Source organism: Grammomys surdaster, unplaced genomic scaffold, assembly GCF_004785775.1.
Source record: "Grammomys surdaster isolate TR1022 unplaced genomic scaffold, NIH_TR_1.0 170, whole genome shotgun sequence".
Lineage (NCBI taxonomy): Eukaryota > Metazoa > Chordata > Mammalia > Rodentia > Muridae > Grammomys > Grammomys surdaster.
In genome coordinates, this window is record NW_021604618.1 from 23,745,929 (window position 1) to 23,764,488 (window position 18,560).

The 18,560-nt window shown below is 41.5% G+C and overlaps 1 protein-coding gene and 1 long non-coding RNA gene across 2 annotated transcripts in view; both read right to left on the reverse strand.

Moving 5' to 3' along the window:
- Positions 1-3,916: 3,916 nt before the first annotated feature.
- LOC114621006 lies at positions 3,917-4,990 on the reverse strand. The gene is made up of 2 exons (XR_003711366.1): positions 4,877-4,990; positions 3,917-4,284 (listed from the first exon to the last, which is right to left on the reverse strand). It is a non-coding gene; the product is annotated as an uncharacterized LOC114621006 (long non-coding RNA).
- A 10,452-nt stretch (positions 4,991-15,442) lies between these two features.
- Positions 15,443-18,560, reverse strand: part of Catsper2 (cation channel sperm associated 2) — a 19,356-nt gene continuing 16,238 nt past the window's right edge. The window contains exons 13-14 of the mRNA XM_028766799.1: positions 18,122-18,289; positions 15,443-15,574 (exon numbers count right to left, since the gene is read on the reverse strand). Of these exons, the coding sequence (XP_028622632.1) occupies positions 15,543-15,574; positions 18,122-18,289 (200 nt within the window). The 3' untranslated portion in view covers positions 15,443-15,542. The remainder of the gene's footprint in view (positions 15,575-18,121; positions 18,290-18,560) is intronic.

The following is an 18,560-nucleotide window of genomic DNA, read 5'->3' on the forward strand; positions in this document are numbered from 1 at the left end:
ACAGAATGGGAGCACCTGACACTGTGATAAGACAGGCTGGCGCTTGATCTTGTTCCCTTGCTAGCCTCCTTTACACACAGAGAAAATGGGTAGTCTAGTCAAGAAGAAACTCCTCTAGATGGCAGATACTAATTCTCTGAAACATAAAACACCCAGGCTGATGATATAACTGTGGTAGAGCCCAATGACCACAAATGTCTTGACCCAAATCTGTTGGCCAGGATGAGTTGGGTTTTGTGCCAGCATGGTCTTCAAAGCTTCACCTTTGAGGAATTCCTTTTTTTTTTTTTTTTGAAGTTTTATTTCCTTTGAGGAATTCTTGCAGGAAAAAGTCAATCATTTCGGACCCCTTGGTGGACAGGGGGTAACATACAAACCTTCTCCAGGAACCTGAAGAGTTGATCTTCCCATGATTGATCAGTTCTGCTTGGTGAGAGATTACTACTTGTCTTCTGCCTTGCCTCTGTGAGCTCTAGAGCATTAGAGTCATCCTGACCTCAGCACTGTTTCCAGGTAACTGCCTAAACCTCTGCAGACACCGCTGTACCATCCCATGAGTAAACCCCTGGGGCCATAAGGCCCTTCTGCTGCTTAGTGTAATCTGTCCTTTGTTATTTTACCATAGAAGCAGCTCCATTTTCTTTTATATGTCCCCATGGGTCTTTACTTGACTCTAGTTCTTTTTTATTTTATTTTATTTTATTTTGGTTTTTCGAGACAGGGTTTCTCTGTGTAGCCCTGGCTGTCCTGGAACTCACTCTGTAGACCAGGCTAGCCTCGAACTCTCGAACTCAGAAATCTGCCTGCCTCTGCCTCTCAAGTGCTGGGATTAAAGGCGTGTGCGACCACCGCCCGGCGACTCTAGTTCTAAGTAGCAATTTATAGTGAGTTTTTTCCCAAACTTTCCTGTTCTTTCTTTAAAATACTTTCCCATTCTCTTCCCTAAATCCTTGGGTAGCAAGATGGTTCCGTGGGTAAACTGTTTGCTGCCAAGACTTCTGACCTGTGTTCCATCCCCAGAACCTACATGATGATCGGAGGGAACTAATACCCACAAGTTGTTTTATACCTCCACGTGCACACGCGCATTCGCGCACACACACACACACACAGAGCAAAAGAAAATAATGTTTTATGTGTGTGTGTGTACATTCTGTGTATCAGTGAGAGTAACAGGTGCTATTATTGAAATAATTATGTACATGTATGAAAATGTCATAATGAAACTCATTATCACATATGATTAATATGGTAATAAAACAATTTGTATAAAACATTTTATAGACAGAGAAATTGAGGCCCCAGAAAATTAAATGAGCTAACTCATGACTCCAGTGAGCTGGGATTTGCCAAAGCCAGTTAAAAGTTGGGAAGTTAAACCATCTACTGCATCTTTTGCAAATATTTCCCCCCTCTGCCCACCACGGACTCTGCATCCAGTCTGAAGAGCAAAGGACAATCAGAATATGATCTTGGTTGCCCAGGGTAGCTGCTTCTTTCAGCCTATCTTGCAATGCTCCTGAATGTCTGCCTTGGATTCGGTAACCAACTATAATAAATTATTTCCTTTTCTGTGTACAGGATAGCAAAAACTAAGATACTTTAGTTTTAAATCCTGGTTGCATGCTTACTATGTTTCCTGGGAAGTTTCTAACAACTACTCACAGATGAGCATTCTGCCAGGCATGGCTGTGCACATCTGCAATTCAGGGCCTGAAGCAGTGTCATGACTGAAAGATGTTTAGAACAAACAGTCACCTCATAATATTCCAGAATCCCAAAGAATACCAAAATCTTTCTATGCTAAAGACCCTAATATAAAATGCAGTGGTGTTTACATTTATACATACTTTAAATCATATCTAGATTACCTATAATACCCAAAAAAAGTAAATGCCATGCAAATGGTTCTTATATTGTCTGTTGTGGAATAATTACCAAAAAAAAGTCTGCATATGTTCAGTACAAATGTAATTAAAATTTTTGGTAGGGGCTGGAAAGATAGCTCAGTGGATAAGATTATATACTGCCTGCCCCTCAGAAGGCTCCAAGTTTGCTTACCAGAACATATGCCAGGCAGCTTACAACTACCTGTAACTTCAGCTCAGGGAGATCTGATGCAGCAGCCATCTTCTGACCTCTGAATGCATCCAGATACATATGTATAAACACACATACATAAATAACTTTAAAACTTTTTTCAATTCATAGTTGATTAAATCACAGATATGAAACTCATAGATACAATGAGTTTGCTGTATAGAATATGTTACACAGTCAGGAATGGGAATGAGACCTTACCTGTTGTGTGACAAAACCCTTCCTGGGGACACACACCACACACACACATCTACTCACTCCAGACAAGTTACCCACAATAGGCCAAAGCATTGAGAACATCAAAGTCCAATTTTGTGAATCAGTCAGTTTTTATTGGGGTTATAGGAATATGGATGAGGGAGCAGGAATGACTCAGAGAGAGCTGTATCACCAAAGCCCATCCCAGCACAGGTGACAGCTCACAAAGCTGAGACCCTGCAGCATTCTGCACAGCCTTTAGACAGCTCAGTGGGTTGAAGAGTGTTCTTCCCAGGTACCTCAGTTGGGCTAAACATCTTCCCAGCACCTGGTCTGGTCTGAGGTCTTCTTTACAGCTCAGCTTTCTGACTCTGAAATGTACTCTCATCTTTTATTACTAACTCTCAGAAAAAGGGGTCTAATGAATCTGGTCAGTTTCAGGAACTTCCTGAAGCTATGTTGAGTTTTTTTTTATCTTCCTGCTTAGGAAGTTTCCTGCAGAATGGAATGTTTCAAATCTTGGGGGAAACTGTTAGACAATACCACCTAACTCAAATGGGACTCAGCTTGGCAGTCTGTGTGATCCTTACTTTAAGCAGCTGGTAGGTAATCTTTCTGCTAAGGATGCAGACTGAGCTAAGGGTTAGAGTAAGTGTATTAGGCTGGGTGCGTTGATTATTGCTTACAGTTAAGCATGATTCAACAACAAGACAAACCTCAACCTAAAGTAACCAAACTAAACAGAATGAGCAAACTAAAGTTACAGGAGCTCAGAGAAAAAGCAAAATCATGTGTCCTGCTAAAATGAAATGAAATGCTTGGGGAAGGATTGGAATATTGTGCTGTGGTGATTGGGATGGAGAGGCAGCCAAAGGAGTTAAGAACTCTGAACCATCACTGGACAGAACCTCCCACAAGGAGACCCCTGCATGACAAGACGAAATGCCAACCTTTGTAAGCTGCAGTTCTCTCTCTCCCTCTTGTGTGGTTTTTGTAACTATCTTGAACTACTCACTGCATCACCAAGCACTCCACACACTTCCAGATCCTTGTAGTCAGATGAGTTCTGGTGATTCACTCTGTCCAGTGGATTGTACCTAACCAGTGAGCTAACCAATACCTTAACAGTCTCTGTCCTGCAGAGGCGAACAGAAACTGCATGTTGGGAATGTGTTGGGAGACCAAAGTAACCTGAGGCTCAAAATTACCTCATGGCCTTTGTGGTTGAGCCTCATTAAATGTAAGTCACCTAGTCTTCTTCTTTTTTTCTTTGCTTTTTTTTAAAAAAAAATTATTGGTTATTTTATTTACTTACATTTCAAATGTTATCTCCCTTCCTGGTTTCCCCTCCACAACCCCCCATCTCATCCCCCTTCCCCCTACTTCTATGAGGATGCTCCTCTACCCACCCACCCACTCCCATCTCCCTGCCCTAGCATTCCCCCCACTGGAACATAGAGCCTCCACAGGACCAAGGGCTTCCCCTCCCACTGATGCCAGATAGGCAATCATCTGCTACATATGCAGCTGGAGCTATGGGTCCCTCCGTGTCATAGCAGCCTTATTTATCATAGCTAGATGCTGGAAACAATCTAGATGTTCCTCAACAGAGAATGGATAGAGAAAATGTGGTACATTTTATTGGCTTTTAAACATTCTATTTTCATTTATTTTCTTTTCGTGGGAGTGGGGTACTTGAGCCATGGTGAATACGTGGAGGTCAAAAAACAACTTTTGGGAATCAGTTCTCTCCTTCCAGTCTGTAGGTCCCTGGGGTCAAATTCAGGTTTTGTTAGATTTAGCAGCAGGTACATTTACTCACTGAGCTATCCAGCTGTGATGGGTAATTTGGTTGCTAACTTGGCAGGATGTAGTGAAGACACAAGTCTCAAGGTATGTTATCTTAGGGGTGGGTGTCTAGATTGGGTTCACTGAGTTAGGAAGACTCACCCTAAATGTGATGGCAGGATTCCATGACCTAGGTTCCTGGATGCATAAAAAAGGAAACAGCAAGCTGAGTCTCCCATTCATTGCTCTCTGCTTCCTAGATGTGACTGCGGTGTGACCAGCTGGCCTTCTGCTCCTCCCAACATCCCTTCCCCACTGCAAACCAAAATAGACCCTTCCTCCCTTAAGCCACATCTTTCTAATCATAGCAATCAGAAAGGTAACTCAAACTCTCAAATCAACACTGTCACCACATTTATGGATTGATTCTCTCCCTCTGCTTTTGTGCAGTGTGACAGTTGGTTTGATAGTCAAGCTGCCACACATTAGGATGCCCTGAGAGAATTGTACCAGCGGAACTGACCTGATGGCCTTAAATGATTTTGGAAGACCCACCCTAAATGTGGAGGGCACCAGACCAGAGAGCACGCTGGTAGGATGCTTCTCTGCCTTCTGCTCACTTGATCTTCACTCCCCTCACTGAGTAGATTTAGCCCATTGCTGCCACTCCCCATTTCTTTGTTGATGTCAGAGTCAGCAACTTCAAGCTTCCATCACTGACTGCAGACCAGCAGCTCTCCAGGAGCTTTCCAGGCTGTCAGTGCCAGACTGGGAGTGCTTAGGTACCTACCCTTACAGACTGAGTTTCCACCAGTTCTGGGCTCTCCAGTGAGAGACACCCGCTGGGTGACTATTCCAACTGCTGATCATCCAGCCTCAAGGACGAAGCAACTGCCAAATGCTCAGCTTCTCAGGTGTGAGACAATGTAACATTTTAACCTAAGCTGATTTAACAAATATGTAGTTAATAAATTCTCTTTAATAAATATAATTTAGTAATCAATTTAATAAATCATTATTATTTAATCTTTTTTACAGTCATTATCCCCCTCCCGATCCACCTTCTAACAGTTCCTCATTCCATTCCTTCTTCCCCATCTCCAAGAGAATGTCCCCTGCTCCCACCTCATCAGACCTCCCCATTCCCTAGGACCTCAAGGTTAGGTGCATCTTCTCTCACTGAGGCCAGACCAGGCCGTCCTCTGCCGTATACGTGTTGGGGGTCTCATATCAGCTGGTGTATACTGCCTGGTTGGTGGCTCAGTGTCTGAGAGATCTCAGGAGTTCAGGCTAGTTAGCTGGTCTTCCTATGGGGTTGCCCTCATCCTCAGTTTCTTCCAGCCTTTAAGGCTGAAATAGATATTTTTTTAAAATAGCCGGGCAGTGGTGGCGCACACCTTTAATCCCAGCACTTGGGAGGCAGAGGCAGGCAGATTTTTGAGTTCGAGGCCAGTCTGGTCTACAGAGTGAGTTCCAGGACAGCCAGGGCTACACAGAAATCCTGTCTCGAAAAACCAATATGTGTGTGTGTGTGTGTGTGTGTGTGTGTGTGTGTGTGTGTCTGGACAGATGGCTCAGTGGTTAAGAGCACTTACTGTTCTTCCAGAGGTCTTGAGTTCAATTCCCAGCAACCACATGGTGGCTCACAACCATCTGTAATGGGATTCGATGCCCTCTTCCGATGTGTCTGAAGATAGCTACAGTGTACTCATATATATAAAATAAATAAAATCTTTATATATACATATATATGTATATAATATATATGTATATATGTATATAATAAGATATAATCTTTATATATATTTATATATGAATATATATATTATATATATATATATATATATATATATATAATATATATATATATATATATGCGCCATGTGGTAGTGGTGCACACCTTTAATCCTAGCACTCAGGAGGCAGAGGCAGGTGGATCTTAAGATTTTGAGTCCAGCCTGGTCTACAAAGTGAGTTTCAGGGCAGCCAGAGCTATACAGATAAACCTTGTCTCAAAAAAAAAAACCCCATATATATAATATTATATATCCATGTTTGTATTTTGATATTATATCTCTGAATTCTATGTTCCTTTGCATCACTTTTAGTTTAATGACCATAACTATCTATAATTCACTTATCTATAAAGTGTCTAAATCAGAGATAAGTCAAGCATAGTGGTATAGACATGTAACCCCAGCACTTGGGAAGTGAAGGAGGAGCAAGAGTTCAAAGACATCCTTGGCTATATGGCTAGTTTAAAGCTAAGCTGAGCTACATGTGTCCCTGCCTCAAAAAATTAAGAGAGAGCTGGTGAAATGGCTCAGTTGGCCAAGACTGCCTGATGACCAAAATTTAGTCCCCAGGACTGACACAGTAGAAAGAAAAAAGTCACTCCTGCAAGTTGTCCTCTGACCTCCACACATACACTATAGTATGCTAACATCACCCTATACTAAATAAATAAATAAATAAATAAATAAATGTAAACATTTTTTAATTAAAAAAAAAAAAACCTGGACATGGTGGCCCTGCTTATAATCTTTGGGTGGTGGGAGCTGAAGTATCAGAGTTTAACATCATTCTCATACATAGTGACTTTGAGGCCTCCTTGAGGACTTGTTTTGTTGGGTTTTAAATTTTTAAACTTATGTGTTTGTATTTGCACATGAGTTCAAGTGCTTACATAAGCCAGACGAAGGTGTTGGATCCCCTGGAGATGGAATTACATGTGACGGTGAGCTCCCTGGGATGGGTACTAGAACCTAACTTGGGTTCTGGGCAAGAACCAAGTAGATATGCTGAAGCACTAAGCCATCTTTCCAGGCCCTTGATTTTGTTTGTTTGCTAAAAGAGAGGAGTGGTTATAGTGGCAAATGCCTTTAAACCCCAGCACTCGGGAGGGAGCCTGAGGCCAGCCCACTATCTGTATGTAGGGAGTTCTAGACCAGCCAATGCTGCATAGACCTTGTCTCAAAAGGGGAAGGGAGCAATATGGCTCAGAGGGTAAATGTAGGTACATGCCACCAAGTTTGAGGACTAAGCTGGATCTGCAGGTCTTATTTAATAAAAAGAGAGAACTGATTCCTGCATGTTGTCCTCTAACTTCAACATGCATGATGTGACACTGACACAAGATATGCATATATAAAATAAATAAATAAATAAATAAATAAATGTGCTTTTTGATTGTTTTGTTTTTTGAGATAGTTTCTCTTTGTGTAGCACTGGCTGTCCTGGAACTTGCTGTTTAGATCAGGCCGGCCTTGAACTGCCTGTTTCTGCTCCCTAGTTCTGGGATTAAAGGTATGCACCACCATACTCATCAATAAGTGTAATTTTCCAAAAGAGAGAGAAACAGTAAATTTGCCTTGACCTAGTGTGATCCTAGCAGAGGCGACATTACCAGGCTACCAGCAAGTACCAGCACTTCTGGTTTTGTTTTTATCCCTGCGATGAGAACCCAAGCTATGTACATGTCAGACAAGCACTATATTCTGAGTCATATTCTTAGCCTTAAGATCAATATTTTCTATGCAAATAAAAGATCTCTTGTAAAAGACCTCAGAGTTAAGCATGGAGAGGGTTGCTGAGGATTCTTCTAAGCCAAGGAAGTCACTTGGCACTTTACCTTGGCTTAGAAAAGCAAGGGCCTAGGAATGTATCTCAGTGGTAGAGCACTTGCATATCTTGTGCAAACCTCTGAATTTGATCCCTGATAGCATTAGAAGAAACAGGAGGTGGAGAGGAAAGAGAAAGTTTGAAGGAATAGTAATTAAGTCCAGTATGGGGTATATTACAAATTATATACCCGAGGGAACTCAAGTGCAGAAGTTTAGCAGGCATCTGAGTATTTCTCCTGGAGCTATTGAGAGGTCTGGCAAGAAAATGGAATTGGAGGTCATTGACATACACATGGTGGTTGAAACAGTGTAAGCAGACCAGGCAGTTAGTGCAAGATTAAAGACCAGACTTCAATCTCCAGAATCTATGGTCAAACTGATGCCAGAAAATTGTTCTTTGACTTCCTCCACACTGCACTGTGGCATGTGTGCACATGCACACACACTCTGGCATACATTAACAAATAATAATAATATAAAGATATAAATGGTCTTAATCAGCTCAGCACTGGAACCTGTTTATGCTATCATACTGACTTGCCAGGCAAAATATGCCCACTGGTGCAATAGTGGGATGAAGGTTACAGAAGTGAACAACTATATGGAGTGGTTCTGATGCTCTGAGCGGGAATGAACACTGAAGGTCCTGTTCCCCAGTTGGTTCTTGATCAATCAATAAAGATGCTAGCTGCCAATGGCTGGGCAGAAGAGGTGGAACTTCCAGGCGCCTGCAAGCAGGCTAGCAGAAGCGGAGGAGGAAAAATGATTCACCATGCTTCAGAGGAAGAAAGAGCCACCAGCCATGTGAGATCTTGGGTGGAGGGAGTGGCCATTGGTCCCTGACTGGACCAAGGTAGCAAGTGGGAGATTAGAAATACAACTAAGCTGAGGGCAGACTTAGGGTACTGAGCTAGGACTAAAGGTAACTGAGCAACTAAAGTTGAGGACAGATTTAGGGTGCTGAGCTGGGAGTGAAAAGAAGGTTGTGACAGTCAAGGAAGGTTTAGAAGAGCCTGGCCATTGAGCTAAAGCATATCAAAAATAAGCTCTATGTGTGTGTCTGAGTAGGGCTGCTAGTGTAGTACTCTTGGAGCTTAAAGCGGGATAGTGGAAACTACATACTACAAGCAACTGCTTTCTGATTGGGTATGAACCCTGCTCCACTGAAGGGAATTCAAGCCTGGTACTGTAAACATGGCCAAAATCCCATGACTTGGGAGGTCATAGGCTTTAGGGCAGAACCTACTACTATTGTTTCACTAAATGAACACGATGCCAATATGCTCTGTAAAATGTGTATTTATCTATGGGTATCAATTAGTGCTGTTCTGAACACTGGCCAGAGAAGCCTTATTCTTCAGTGGGTAGCAATGTAGCAAGTCATAGTCAAAATGCTAAGATTATGTTGAGTGCTCAGGCATAAATGGAACATATATCGACCTCCTAACAAAAGGCTCAGGGGCTCCTAACACAAGGCTCAGCCTTTTCATGAGACTGTGAAAGAGGGAGTTGAAAGAATGTAGAGCTAGAAGATGGGGAGGACTGTTCAGAAATGCTTTCTTTTGGACTACACATAACGGTTGCCCTGATGAACCCACTGCAGCTATGGTTACCTGGACAAGATTGACACAACCCAGCAAGTCAACATTGCAACACGCAGCATTAATTGGACTCAATGGGTTAAAAAGGAAGGAAGGAAGGAAGGAAAGAAACAAACAAAAAAAGAAACAAACAAACAAGGAAAGGAAGAAAGAAAAGAAAGAAAGAAAGAAAGAAAGAAAGAAAGAAAGAAAGAAAGAAAGAAAGAAAGAAAGAAAGGGAAGGAGGGAGGATGGGATGTAGGTGTGTGTCCAGGAGTGACAGGCAGAGCTGGAGGTGGATATGATCAAGATACATTGTATATGTACATAACATTGTCAACTAATAAATAAAAGGGTCTAGCAGGATGGCTCAGCCTGTAAGAGTTCCGTTCCCCATGCCCAGCAGCTCACAATCTCCTGTAACTCTGGCTCTGGTCTCTGTAGGCACCCGCACCCATGTGTACAAACCCATGCATAGATACATACACATAATTAAATCTTTTTTTTTGTTTGTTTGTTTTTTGTTTTTTGAGACAGGGTTTCTCTGTATAGCCCTGGCTGTCCTGGAACTCACTCTGTAGACTAGGCTGGCCTCGAACTCAGAAATCTGCCTGCCTCTGCCTCCCAAGTGCTGGGATTAAAGGCATGTGCCACCACTGCCCGGCAATTAAATCTTTAAAAATATTCTTTAAAAACATTTTTTGTTTTTGTTTTGTTTTATCTTTTGTTTGTTTGTTTGTTTGTTTGAGACAAGATTTCTCTGTGTAGCCCTGACTGACTTGGAACTTGCTCTGTAAACCAGGCTGGCCTCGAACTCACTGAGATCTGCCTGGGATAAAAGACCTGCACCATCACCACCATCATGGCTGGTGATTTCTTTCTTTTTTAAGACAGGGTCTTCCTATACAGTCCTGGGTGCCCTAGAACTCACTATGTAGATCAGGCTAGACTCAAACTCAGAGAGAGATATGCCTTCTGAATACCAAAATTAAAAATAGGCACCACCTTGCCCGGCTTAAAAGTACTTTTTTTAAAGTTAGACCAAACTAATTGACGATAGTTTAATGGTTGAGGACCATAAAGTTAATGCTTGTTAAATTAATGCTTGTTAAGGAGATGGTTGCGCCGGGCGGTGGTGGCGCACGCCTTTAATCCCAGCACTTGGGAGGCAGAGGCAGGCGGATTTCTGAGTTCGAGGCCAGCCTAGTCTACAGAGTGAGTTCCAGGACAGCCAGGGCTATACAGAGAGACCCTGTCTTGAAAAACCAAAAAAAAAAAAAAAAAAAAAAGGAGATGGTTGCAACAAAAGTAGGGAAAGAGTTTTGTTTGTTTGTTTGTTTTTTGTTTGTTTTTGGTTTTTTTTTTAGTAGAGTAAAAGCCATCCAAAGAAAAACTTTAAAAGAGGTCATGTAGCCAAAGGAGGAGAAAAATCCCAATGCAAATATGTGGTTAAGATGATTTGTGATGGCTTTGTTTACTTAGCCCTTCTGGAATCCATTCCAAGGATTATTTTCCTTCTTTTGTTCTATTTGAACAACAGAGTAATCTGCAGGAGATTTGGAAAGAAGGAGTGAAGTTGTAAAGACTTCTAGTGGTGCATGTCAGTATTCTTAGCACTTGGAAGACTGAGGCAGGAGGATCTGGAGGTCAAGGCTAGCCAGGGCTATACAGTAAGACCCTGTCTCGAACAAACAAACAAACAAACAAATATCAAAGTAGAGAAGGTCAGAAGGCGGGAGAGGAGGCCTCAATTGGTCCTCTTTTAAGAGAAGAAGAAAAACATGGAACCACCACAACCCAATTTTGACTCCATTTACTTCTAGCTCGAATTACAGGGACTTAAGATTTCTATCATGGAAGCTGGGTGTGGTGGCACATGCCTTTAATCTTGCACTCAGGAGGTAGAGACAATAGAATCTCTGTGAGTTCGATGCCAGCCTGGTCTACATAGCAATACCCTGGACAGCTGGGAGTATATAGAGAGATCCCATCTCAAAACAAAATGAAAAAAGAATTCTAACAAGACTGGAGCAGTGGCTCAGCAGTTACAACACTGGCTGATCTTCCAGAAGACTTGGGTTCAATTCCCATTACCTATATGGCAGATCACAACTATCTGAAACTCCAGTTCCAGAAGATCTGATGTCCTCCTCTAACCACAAAGGAAACCAGGCATGTACATGGATAAACATAAATACATTTTTAAAATTCTATTATGATTTTGAGCTTGTTATTCCATCTGGAAGAAATCTTAAAATATTTTCCTCAGGTGGTAGGTACATGGCTTTAATTCCAGCATTCCAGAGGCAGAGGCAGGCAGAACTCTCTACAAGTTCCAGGCCAGCCAGGACTAAATGGCAATACTCTGTCTCAACAAAACCAAACCCACAACAAACAAACAATTTACCTAGGGGCCATTTTCTTTCTTTTAGACGGGTTCTCACGTATGTCAGGCTGGCTTTGAACTTCACATGTAGCTGAGGATAGCTCTGACTTTCTGATTGTTTTGCCTTGACCTTCTAAGTGCTGGGATTATAGGTGCACTCTAACCATAACAGTCTTACAGTGATGAGGATCAAACCCAGCCCTTCTGTCCTAGACAAACACTCTACCAATTTAACTAGATCCTCAACCTAACAAAATTCATTTTTGATAAATTGCTGTTAAAGGACTAGAGAGATAGCTCAGCAGTTAGGAATTCTTATGGCCCTTGCAGAGGTCCCAAGTTGAATTCCCAGCTCACACACTGGGAGACTCACGATCACCTGCAACTCCAGTTCCAATACACACACACACACACACACACACACACACACACACTTTTTTTTTTTTTTTTTTTTTTTTTGGTTTTTCAAGACAGGGTTTCTCTGTGTAGCCCTGGCTGTCCTGGAACTCACTCTGTAAACCAGGCTAGCCTCGAACTCAGAAATCCGCCTGCCTCTGCCTCCCAAGTGCTGGGATTAAAGGCGTTCGCCACCACTGCCCGGCACACACCTTCTTTTTTAAAAAGGAATTCCAGTTACTACTTATACAAAGGATAAGACATGCCTGGTAATCATAGCCCTCAGGAGGTAAACTCGGGTATCTCTGAGTTCAAGACCAACCTGGTCTACAGACCAAGTTCCAGGATAGCTACAGCTACTTAGAGAGAACACACGAGTTCACACACAAAAATAAGTAAATAAGTAATTTAATAAATAAATTAAATAAAACAAGAACTAGAAAATGTGTATTCAAGTTGATTATTGTAACACATGCCTAAAATTATAGTACTTGGAGGCAGAGTGACAACAAAAGCAAGCCAACAAGATGCCCTTCGTCCATATAAATCACCTAAGCAGGAGATTATAAATTCCATGATCTCTGTTTAGCTCTCGGAGAAAGATCTCCCAAAAGAAATAAAATGCCAGAAGGTAAAATGTGGTTGAGCCTAGCAGTGGTGGTGCATGCCTTTAATCCTAGCACTTGGGAAGCAAAGGCAGGCAGATTTCTGAGTTCGAGGCCAGCCTGGTCTACAGAGTGAGTTCCAGGACAGCCAGGGCTACACAGAGAAACCCTGTCTCGAAAAAGAAAAAAAAACAAAAAAACAAAGATGATGCACCACTCTATCCAACCATGTTGGTTCTTGATTTCAGGAAAGCCTCCTGGTGAGATGGTTCAGCTGTAAAGTCTAATAACCTGAGTCCAATTCTCAATAGTGGCCTTCTCTCCTTCACTCATGATTTATGGTATTCACATATAGAGACATACAAAATAAATTAACAAATAAATAGGGCTGGAGAGATGGCTCAGTGGAACACTGAATGCTCTTCCAGAGGTCATGAGTTCAAATCCCAGAAACCACATGGTGGCTCACAACCATCTGTAATGAGATCTAATGCACCTCTTATGGGGTGTCTGAAGACAGCTACAGTGTACTTACATATAATAAAAATAAATAAATAAAACCTTTAAAAAAACAAATAAATAAATCTAATAAAAAAGAAAACCTTTGTATACATCATTTGGACATATAATTCATACAACATGAACTATTTTAAAGTATACAGTTCAGTGTTTTATCTTCCTTTGTGGTACTTGCTTTCTTTATGTGTGGAGTGGGTGGGAGTGGTGCATGCATTGAGATGAGTGTTCATATGTGTCCAGATATACATATGTACATATGTGTACAGGTTCACACCCACACACACGTCAACATCAGATGCCTTCCTCTATCACTCTCCACCTCATCCTTTTTTGAGACAGAGACTGAAATTGAAACTGAAACTCAGTTTTGGCTAGAGTGGCTGGCAAATGAGCCCCTGGAATTTACCTGTCTCTGCCTCTCAGAACCAGAATCACAGATATGCTGCCATGTCTGGCTTCTGTATGCATGCTGAGACCTGAACTTATATCCTCTTGCTTGATCAACAAGTACTTTATCAACCAAGCCATCTCTCCCATCCTGTTTGTTTTTAGACAAGGTCTTATTAGCTACAGAGCTCAAGCCAGCCTGGGCTACATAATAAGTTCTAGTCCAGCATACATTATGGAATAAAACCGTTTCAAAAGGAAAAAAAAGTTTTCAGTAAAAAAATAAAAATGGGAGATTATCTTACAGACATGGTTATTTTTATGGCATGTAACATATACTTCAAATATAGAGTATATTTATAGAGCATATATATTATATATAAAATAAATGTTTATATATAAATGCATATACATATATATATATATATCTCAAGCACTCAATGAGTAATAGAATTTAAAATATTTATTATTTTTATGTGTATGTATGTTTTGTCTGCATATATGTCTTTGCACTACATATCTAAGAAGAGCAGAAGAGGGTGTCAGATCCCTGGAACTGGAGTTATAGACAGTTGTGAGCCACCATGCAGGTGCTGGGAATTGAACCCGGGTCCTCTACAAGAGCAGCAAGTGCACTTTACTACTGAGCTATCTCCTCAGCCCAGGTTAATAAAATTATTTTGGAAGGGGGAGCAGGGGGTTGAGACAGACTTTCTCTGTGTAGCCCTGGCCATCCTGGAACTTGCTTTGTAAACCAGGCAGGCTTCAAACACACAGAGATCCGCCTCCCTCTGCCTCCTAAGTGCTGGGATTAAAGGCATATGCCACCACTGGTCAGCGATAGAATTTTTAATAATAAGCATTTCCAAAGAATTAAATAATATGTTTGGGATGCAGTCTTATGACTCAGGAGGCTGAAGCAGGAGTCCAAGGACAGCTTGCACTACACAATAAGTTTGAGGCCAGCCTCAGGTAGAACCAAAGACCCTATCACTAAAACCGAACCAAAAGAGACTTGAGTCCTTCAACAGTGGAATGGGATACCTTCAGACAGTCTATCACCAAGCATCAGCTTGGCAGTCAGCCTTCCAGGATGTTGTAAAGGGGCTTCCTGCTGGGGGTTATAGGACAGTGGTAGGATACATCAAGATATGGGGTCAATCTCCAATACCATACACAAACAAACAAAGGGGGGACTCTGCTTTGATTGGGAAATAGATAATTTCTGAGGTTCCACAAACAATGGAAAAATCTGGCATGAAAACTTCCCTGATCAATGACAAGTGAGATGAGGAGAGCACTATATAACCTTTGGTCCAGGAATGGGTGTGAATAACATGTACTTGCAGCTAATAAGTGCATGGGAGCACTCTGAACCATCGTTGACCTAGACTGCTGGCTGATTGTAGAGCTGAAATAAAGTCAATTAAGATCAGTAAAAAGGAACTAGAGATATAAGTGATTGCTAAAACACAGGTCTAACATGCATGAAGCTCTGGGTCCTATTGCTAGCACTGAAAAAGAAAGTTACTAATGTACAGGAGGGGTAGTATCAGCAGAGTAGACAATGGGTGCATTGCTTAAGTAGTTACATGGGCATCTCTGAAGACTTAGTAATCCTACCTAGACACCTATACAGACTGTAGCCAAAATAAAGTCAAACTGGGACTCTTACTAGGAAGTAGAAGTTACAGGAAGAATAGGAACTAGAATGATACATACAGCCAGATCAAGAACTAGGCACTAGCCAGGAAGTCAAGAAGCAGCCCAGGCTCCAGTGGCCTCTAAAGTCATTTTTTTGCCTTTTAGTATCATATCATCTATACCTCATAAAAATACTTAATAAACTTACCAGAAATATTCATTAGCAGTATTTATTAGATATTTATATTTTAAATTCCAATTATGTTCATCATTAGCTTTTGCTGGGTCCAAAGACACAGCTGTCTCCCAACTGTCTTCACTTATCTTCAAAACTCATCAGTGCCTGAACTGTAAAGAAACAAACCGTGAGGTCAGAAAGCAAAGAATACTTGAACACATGTGTTTGGTAAAGGCCCTGCTTTCTGAGTTCCAGATTCCCACACAAATCTTGAGCAATATTTACTTAAATCTATCTTCTCTTTACCATAAACAAGTTTGTCAAGGTCTGGGCTCTACAATCTTGGAAAAAATAAATATCATATATTTTCTCTATTTGCAATTCCTAGACTTTATATGTATGACATAAAAGTTGAAATGAAATTGCCTATGGGACAAAGAGAGCTAACAGAGACAGCAGGCAGCTCAGCAGGGAAAGACATTTGATGCCCAGCCTGAATGTCCAAGTTCAGTTCTCAGAACCCATTGAACAGAAGGATAGAACTGACTCTCAGATGTTATCCTCTGATTTCTCTCTGCATGCATTCAGTTCTCCACAGTTAGTAAGAAATGTCAAAGGGGAGGAGTGATCACAGGGGAGGGGTGAGGAAGGAAAAGTTAGAATGTGTGGAGGATGTGGTGAACATCTATTAAACACTCATATGAAAGTTAAAAATAATGTTTTAAAGATCTGGACTCAAAAATAATGTTTTATCTGGACTCTGAACTAAGCATGGTAAAATCCACCTTTAATCCCAGCACTTAGAAGGAGAGGGAGGGGGAATCTCTGTGAATTCCAGGTCAGCCTGGTCTACATAGTGAGTTTCAGGCCAGCAAAGGCTACATAGTGAGACTCTGGGTCAAAAAATAAATAAATAAAAGATCAATCCACTGACCTGGGTTCTGCTTTGATAGACAAGGCAGGAGATTGCTGGGATTTGAGGTCTGCCTCAGTTGCATAGCCTCATAGTGAAGAGTTAAAAATGAGACCCTAACTCACAAAACAAAATCTGAAAGTTCCTTCCTACTTTTTCCTACCTTCCATCCTGTTTCCTCCTACGAGGATAGGGCTAAGAGTGACTGAAAGAACAGAATTAACCCCAGTCAATGTTTTGATACAGACAAAGATGGTCTCTGATAGGCTGGCAGAAATTTCATGGCATATACACGGAAATTGAAGGACAACTTTCAGAAGTTGGTTCTGTCCTTCCAGTTATCAGGCTTGGTGACAAGTACCCACTGAGTCATTTTGCTGACCTCTAAATGCTATAAATTCCTATGGCCTTTTTGTGTCACACTGCATACAAGTATATGTATGTATACACACACACAAATCCTGCTGCCTAATTTCTCAGTTTCAATTAGGTTCATTTTAAAAGGATATAAGGGCCGGGCAGTGGTGGCGCATGCCTTTAATCCCAGCACTTGAGATGCAGAGGCAGGAGGATTTCTGAGTTCAAGGCCAGCCTGGTCTACAGAGTGAGTTCCAGGACAGCCAGGGCTACACAGAGAAACCCTGTCTCGAAAAAGAAAAAAAAAAAAAGTATATAAGGAAGAAAATTCATACAAAACTAAACATTTAAAGGGGCAGTAGAGATGGCAATGGTTAAGAACACTGACTGCTCTTCCAGAGGTCCTGAGTTCAATTCCCAGCAACCACATGGTAGCTCACAACTGTCTGTAATGGGATCTGATGCCCTCTTTCCGGTATGTCTGAAGATAGAGATAGTGTACTTACATAAAACAAATAAATCTCTTTTTTTAATTAAAAAAAAAAAGAGGATGGAGAGGCTCAGCATTTAGGAGCACTGTCTGCTCTTCTAGGGGTCCTGGGTTTTGTTCCTAGCACTCAGGTGGCAGCTCACAGACTATAACTCCATTTCTGGGAGGATCTGGTCCTTTTCTGACCTCTGTGGGTATCAAGCACACATGTGGAGCAAAGGCACACATGAGGGCAGAATACCAGTGCATATAAAACTAAAAAAACGAACAAACAAACAAAAACAAAAAAACCCTAGTTCATAGTTTACGGATAGGTAGGTGTGCGTGTGTGCGTGTGTGCGTGTGTGTATATGTGTGCATGCGTGTGTGTGTGCGCACATCTTCCTTTCTTTTGTCTCTTTTTCATTCCCTTTCTTTTTTGGAGAAATTTTATTAATTCGTATTAATCTCCAAACAGTAAATTTATGGTAAATTTATTTTCCAAATGGAAAAATGATTTGTAGCCGATAAGTTTTCAGTTTATATTCAATTCTCCTGTGTACCTTACCTACTTCTTTCTGGAGACTGATGGTAGACAGGCTGCTAGGAAAGTTTGCTTCATTAACATCTTTTGGGAATGGAGTAGTGTTTACTTTTTCAAATTCTAGCTCTCCAGTGTGACTCTGAGCCCTAGAGCCCTACTGCAAGCTGAAATGTGGCCTTCAAAGAGAAGGGAATCCACTGCAAGGCTCAGCAGGAACCTTCCTTGGCCTGATTCTCAACACTACCAACTGTGTTAATATAGCTTTCTGAGAATCAAGCTTTCAGATCTTGTAAGACTTGAGCGCCCCCTGGTGAACCCAAATTTCTAGCTCTTCTCTAAGTTACTGTTATTGATGAGGGGAGGGGATTGAGACAGAGGTGCTACCTCCTTATATTTAAAAACTCCTGGATCTCATGACTGCCTTACATCCTCACCTGCAAATTCTTGCAACTTCTTGCGTTCCTCTAGGTTATACTGAAGCTTTTCCAGTAACTCAAAATATCGGAAAAGTGAATCTCTGGGCCAAACCACACGGTCATCCTGGTCCATATCCATCAGCCCAGGCAGGTTCTCATGCACAAGAGTCTCCCAGTCCAGGTTTTCTGTGAGGAAGAACGCTTCTTTAACACATGTCTAGGCTTGGCAGTGGTGGTGTACACCTTTAATCCCAGCACTTGGGAGGTAGAGGCAGGTGGATTTCTGAGTTTGAGGCCAGCCTGGTCTACAGAATGAGTTCCAGTACAGCCTGGGCTACACAGAGAAACTCTGTCTCAAAAAAACAAAAACAAATAAACAAAAAACAAAAAAAAAGAAGGAGAAGAAGAAGAAGAAGAAGAAGAAGAAGAAGAAGAAGAAGAAGAAGAAGAAGAAGAA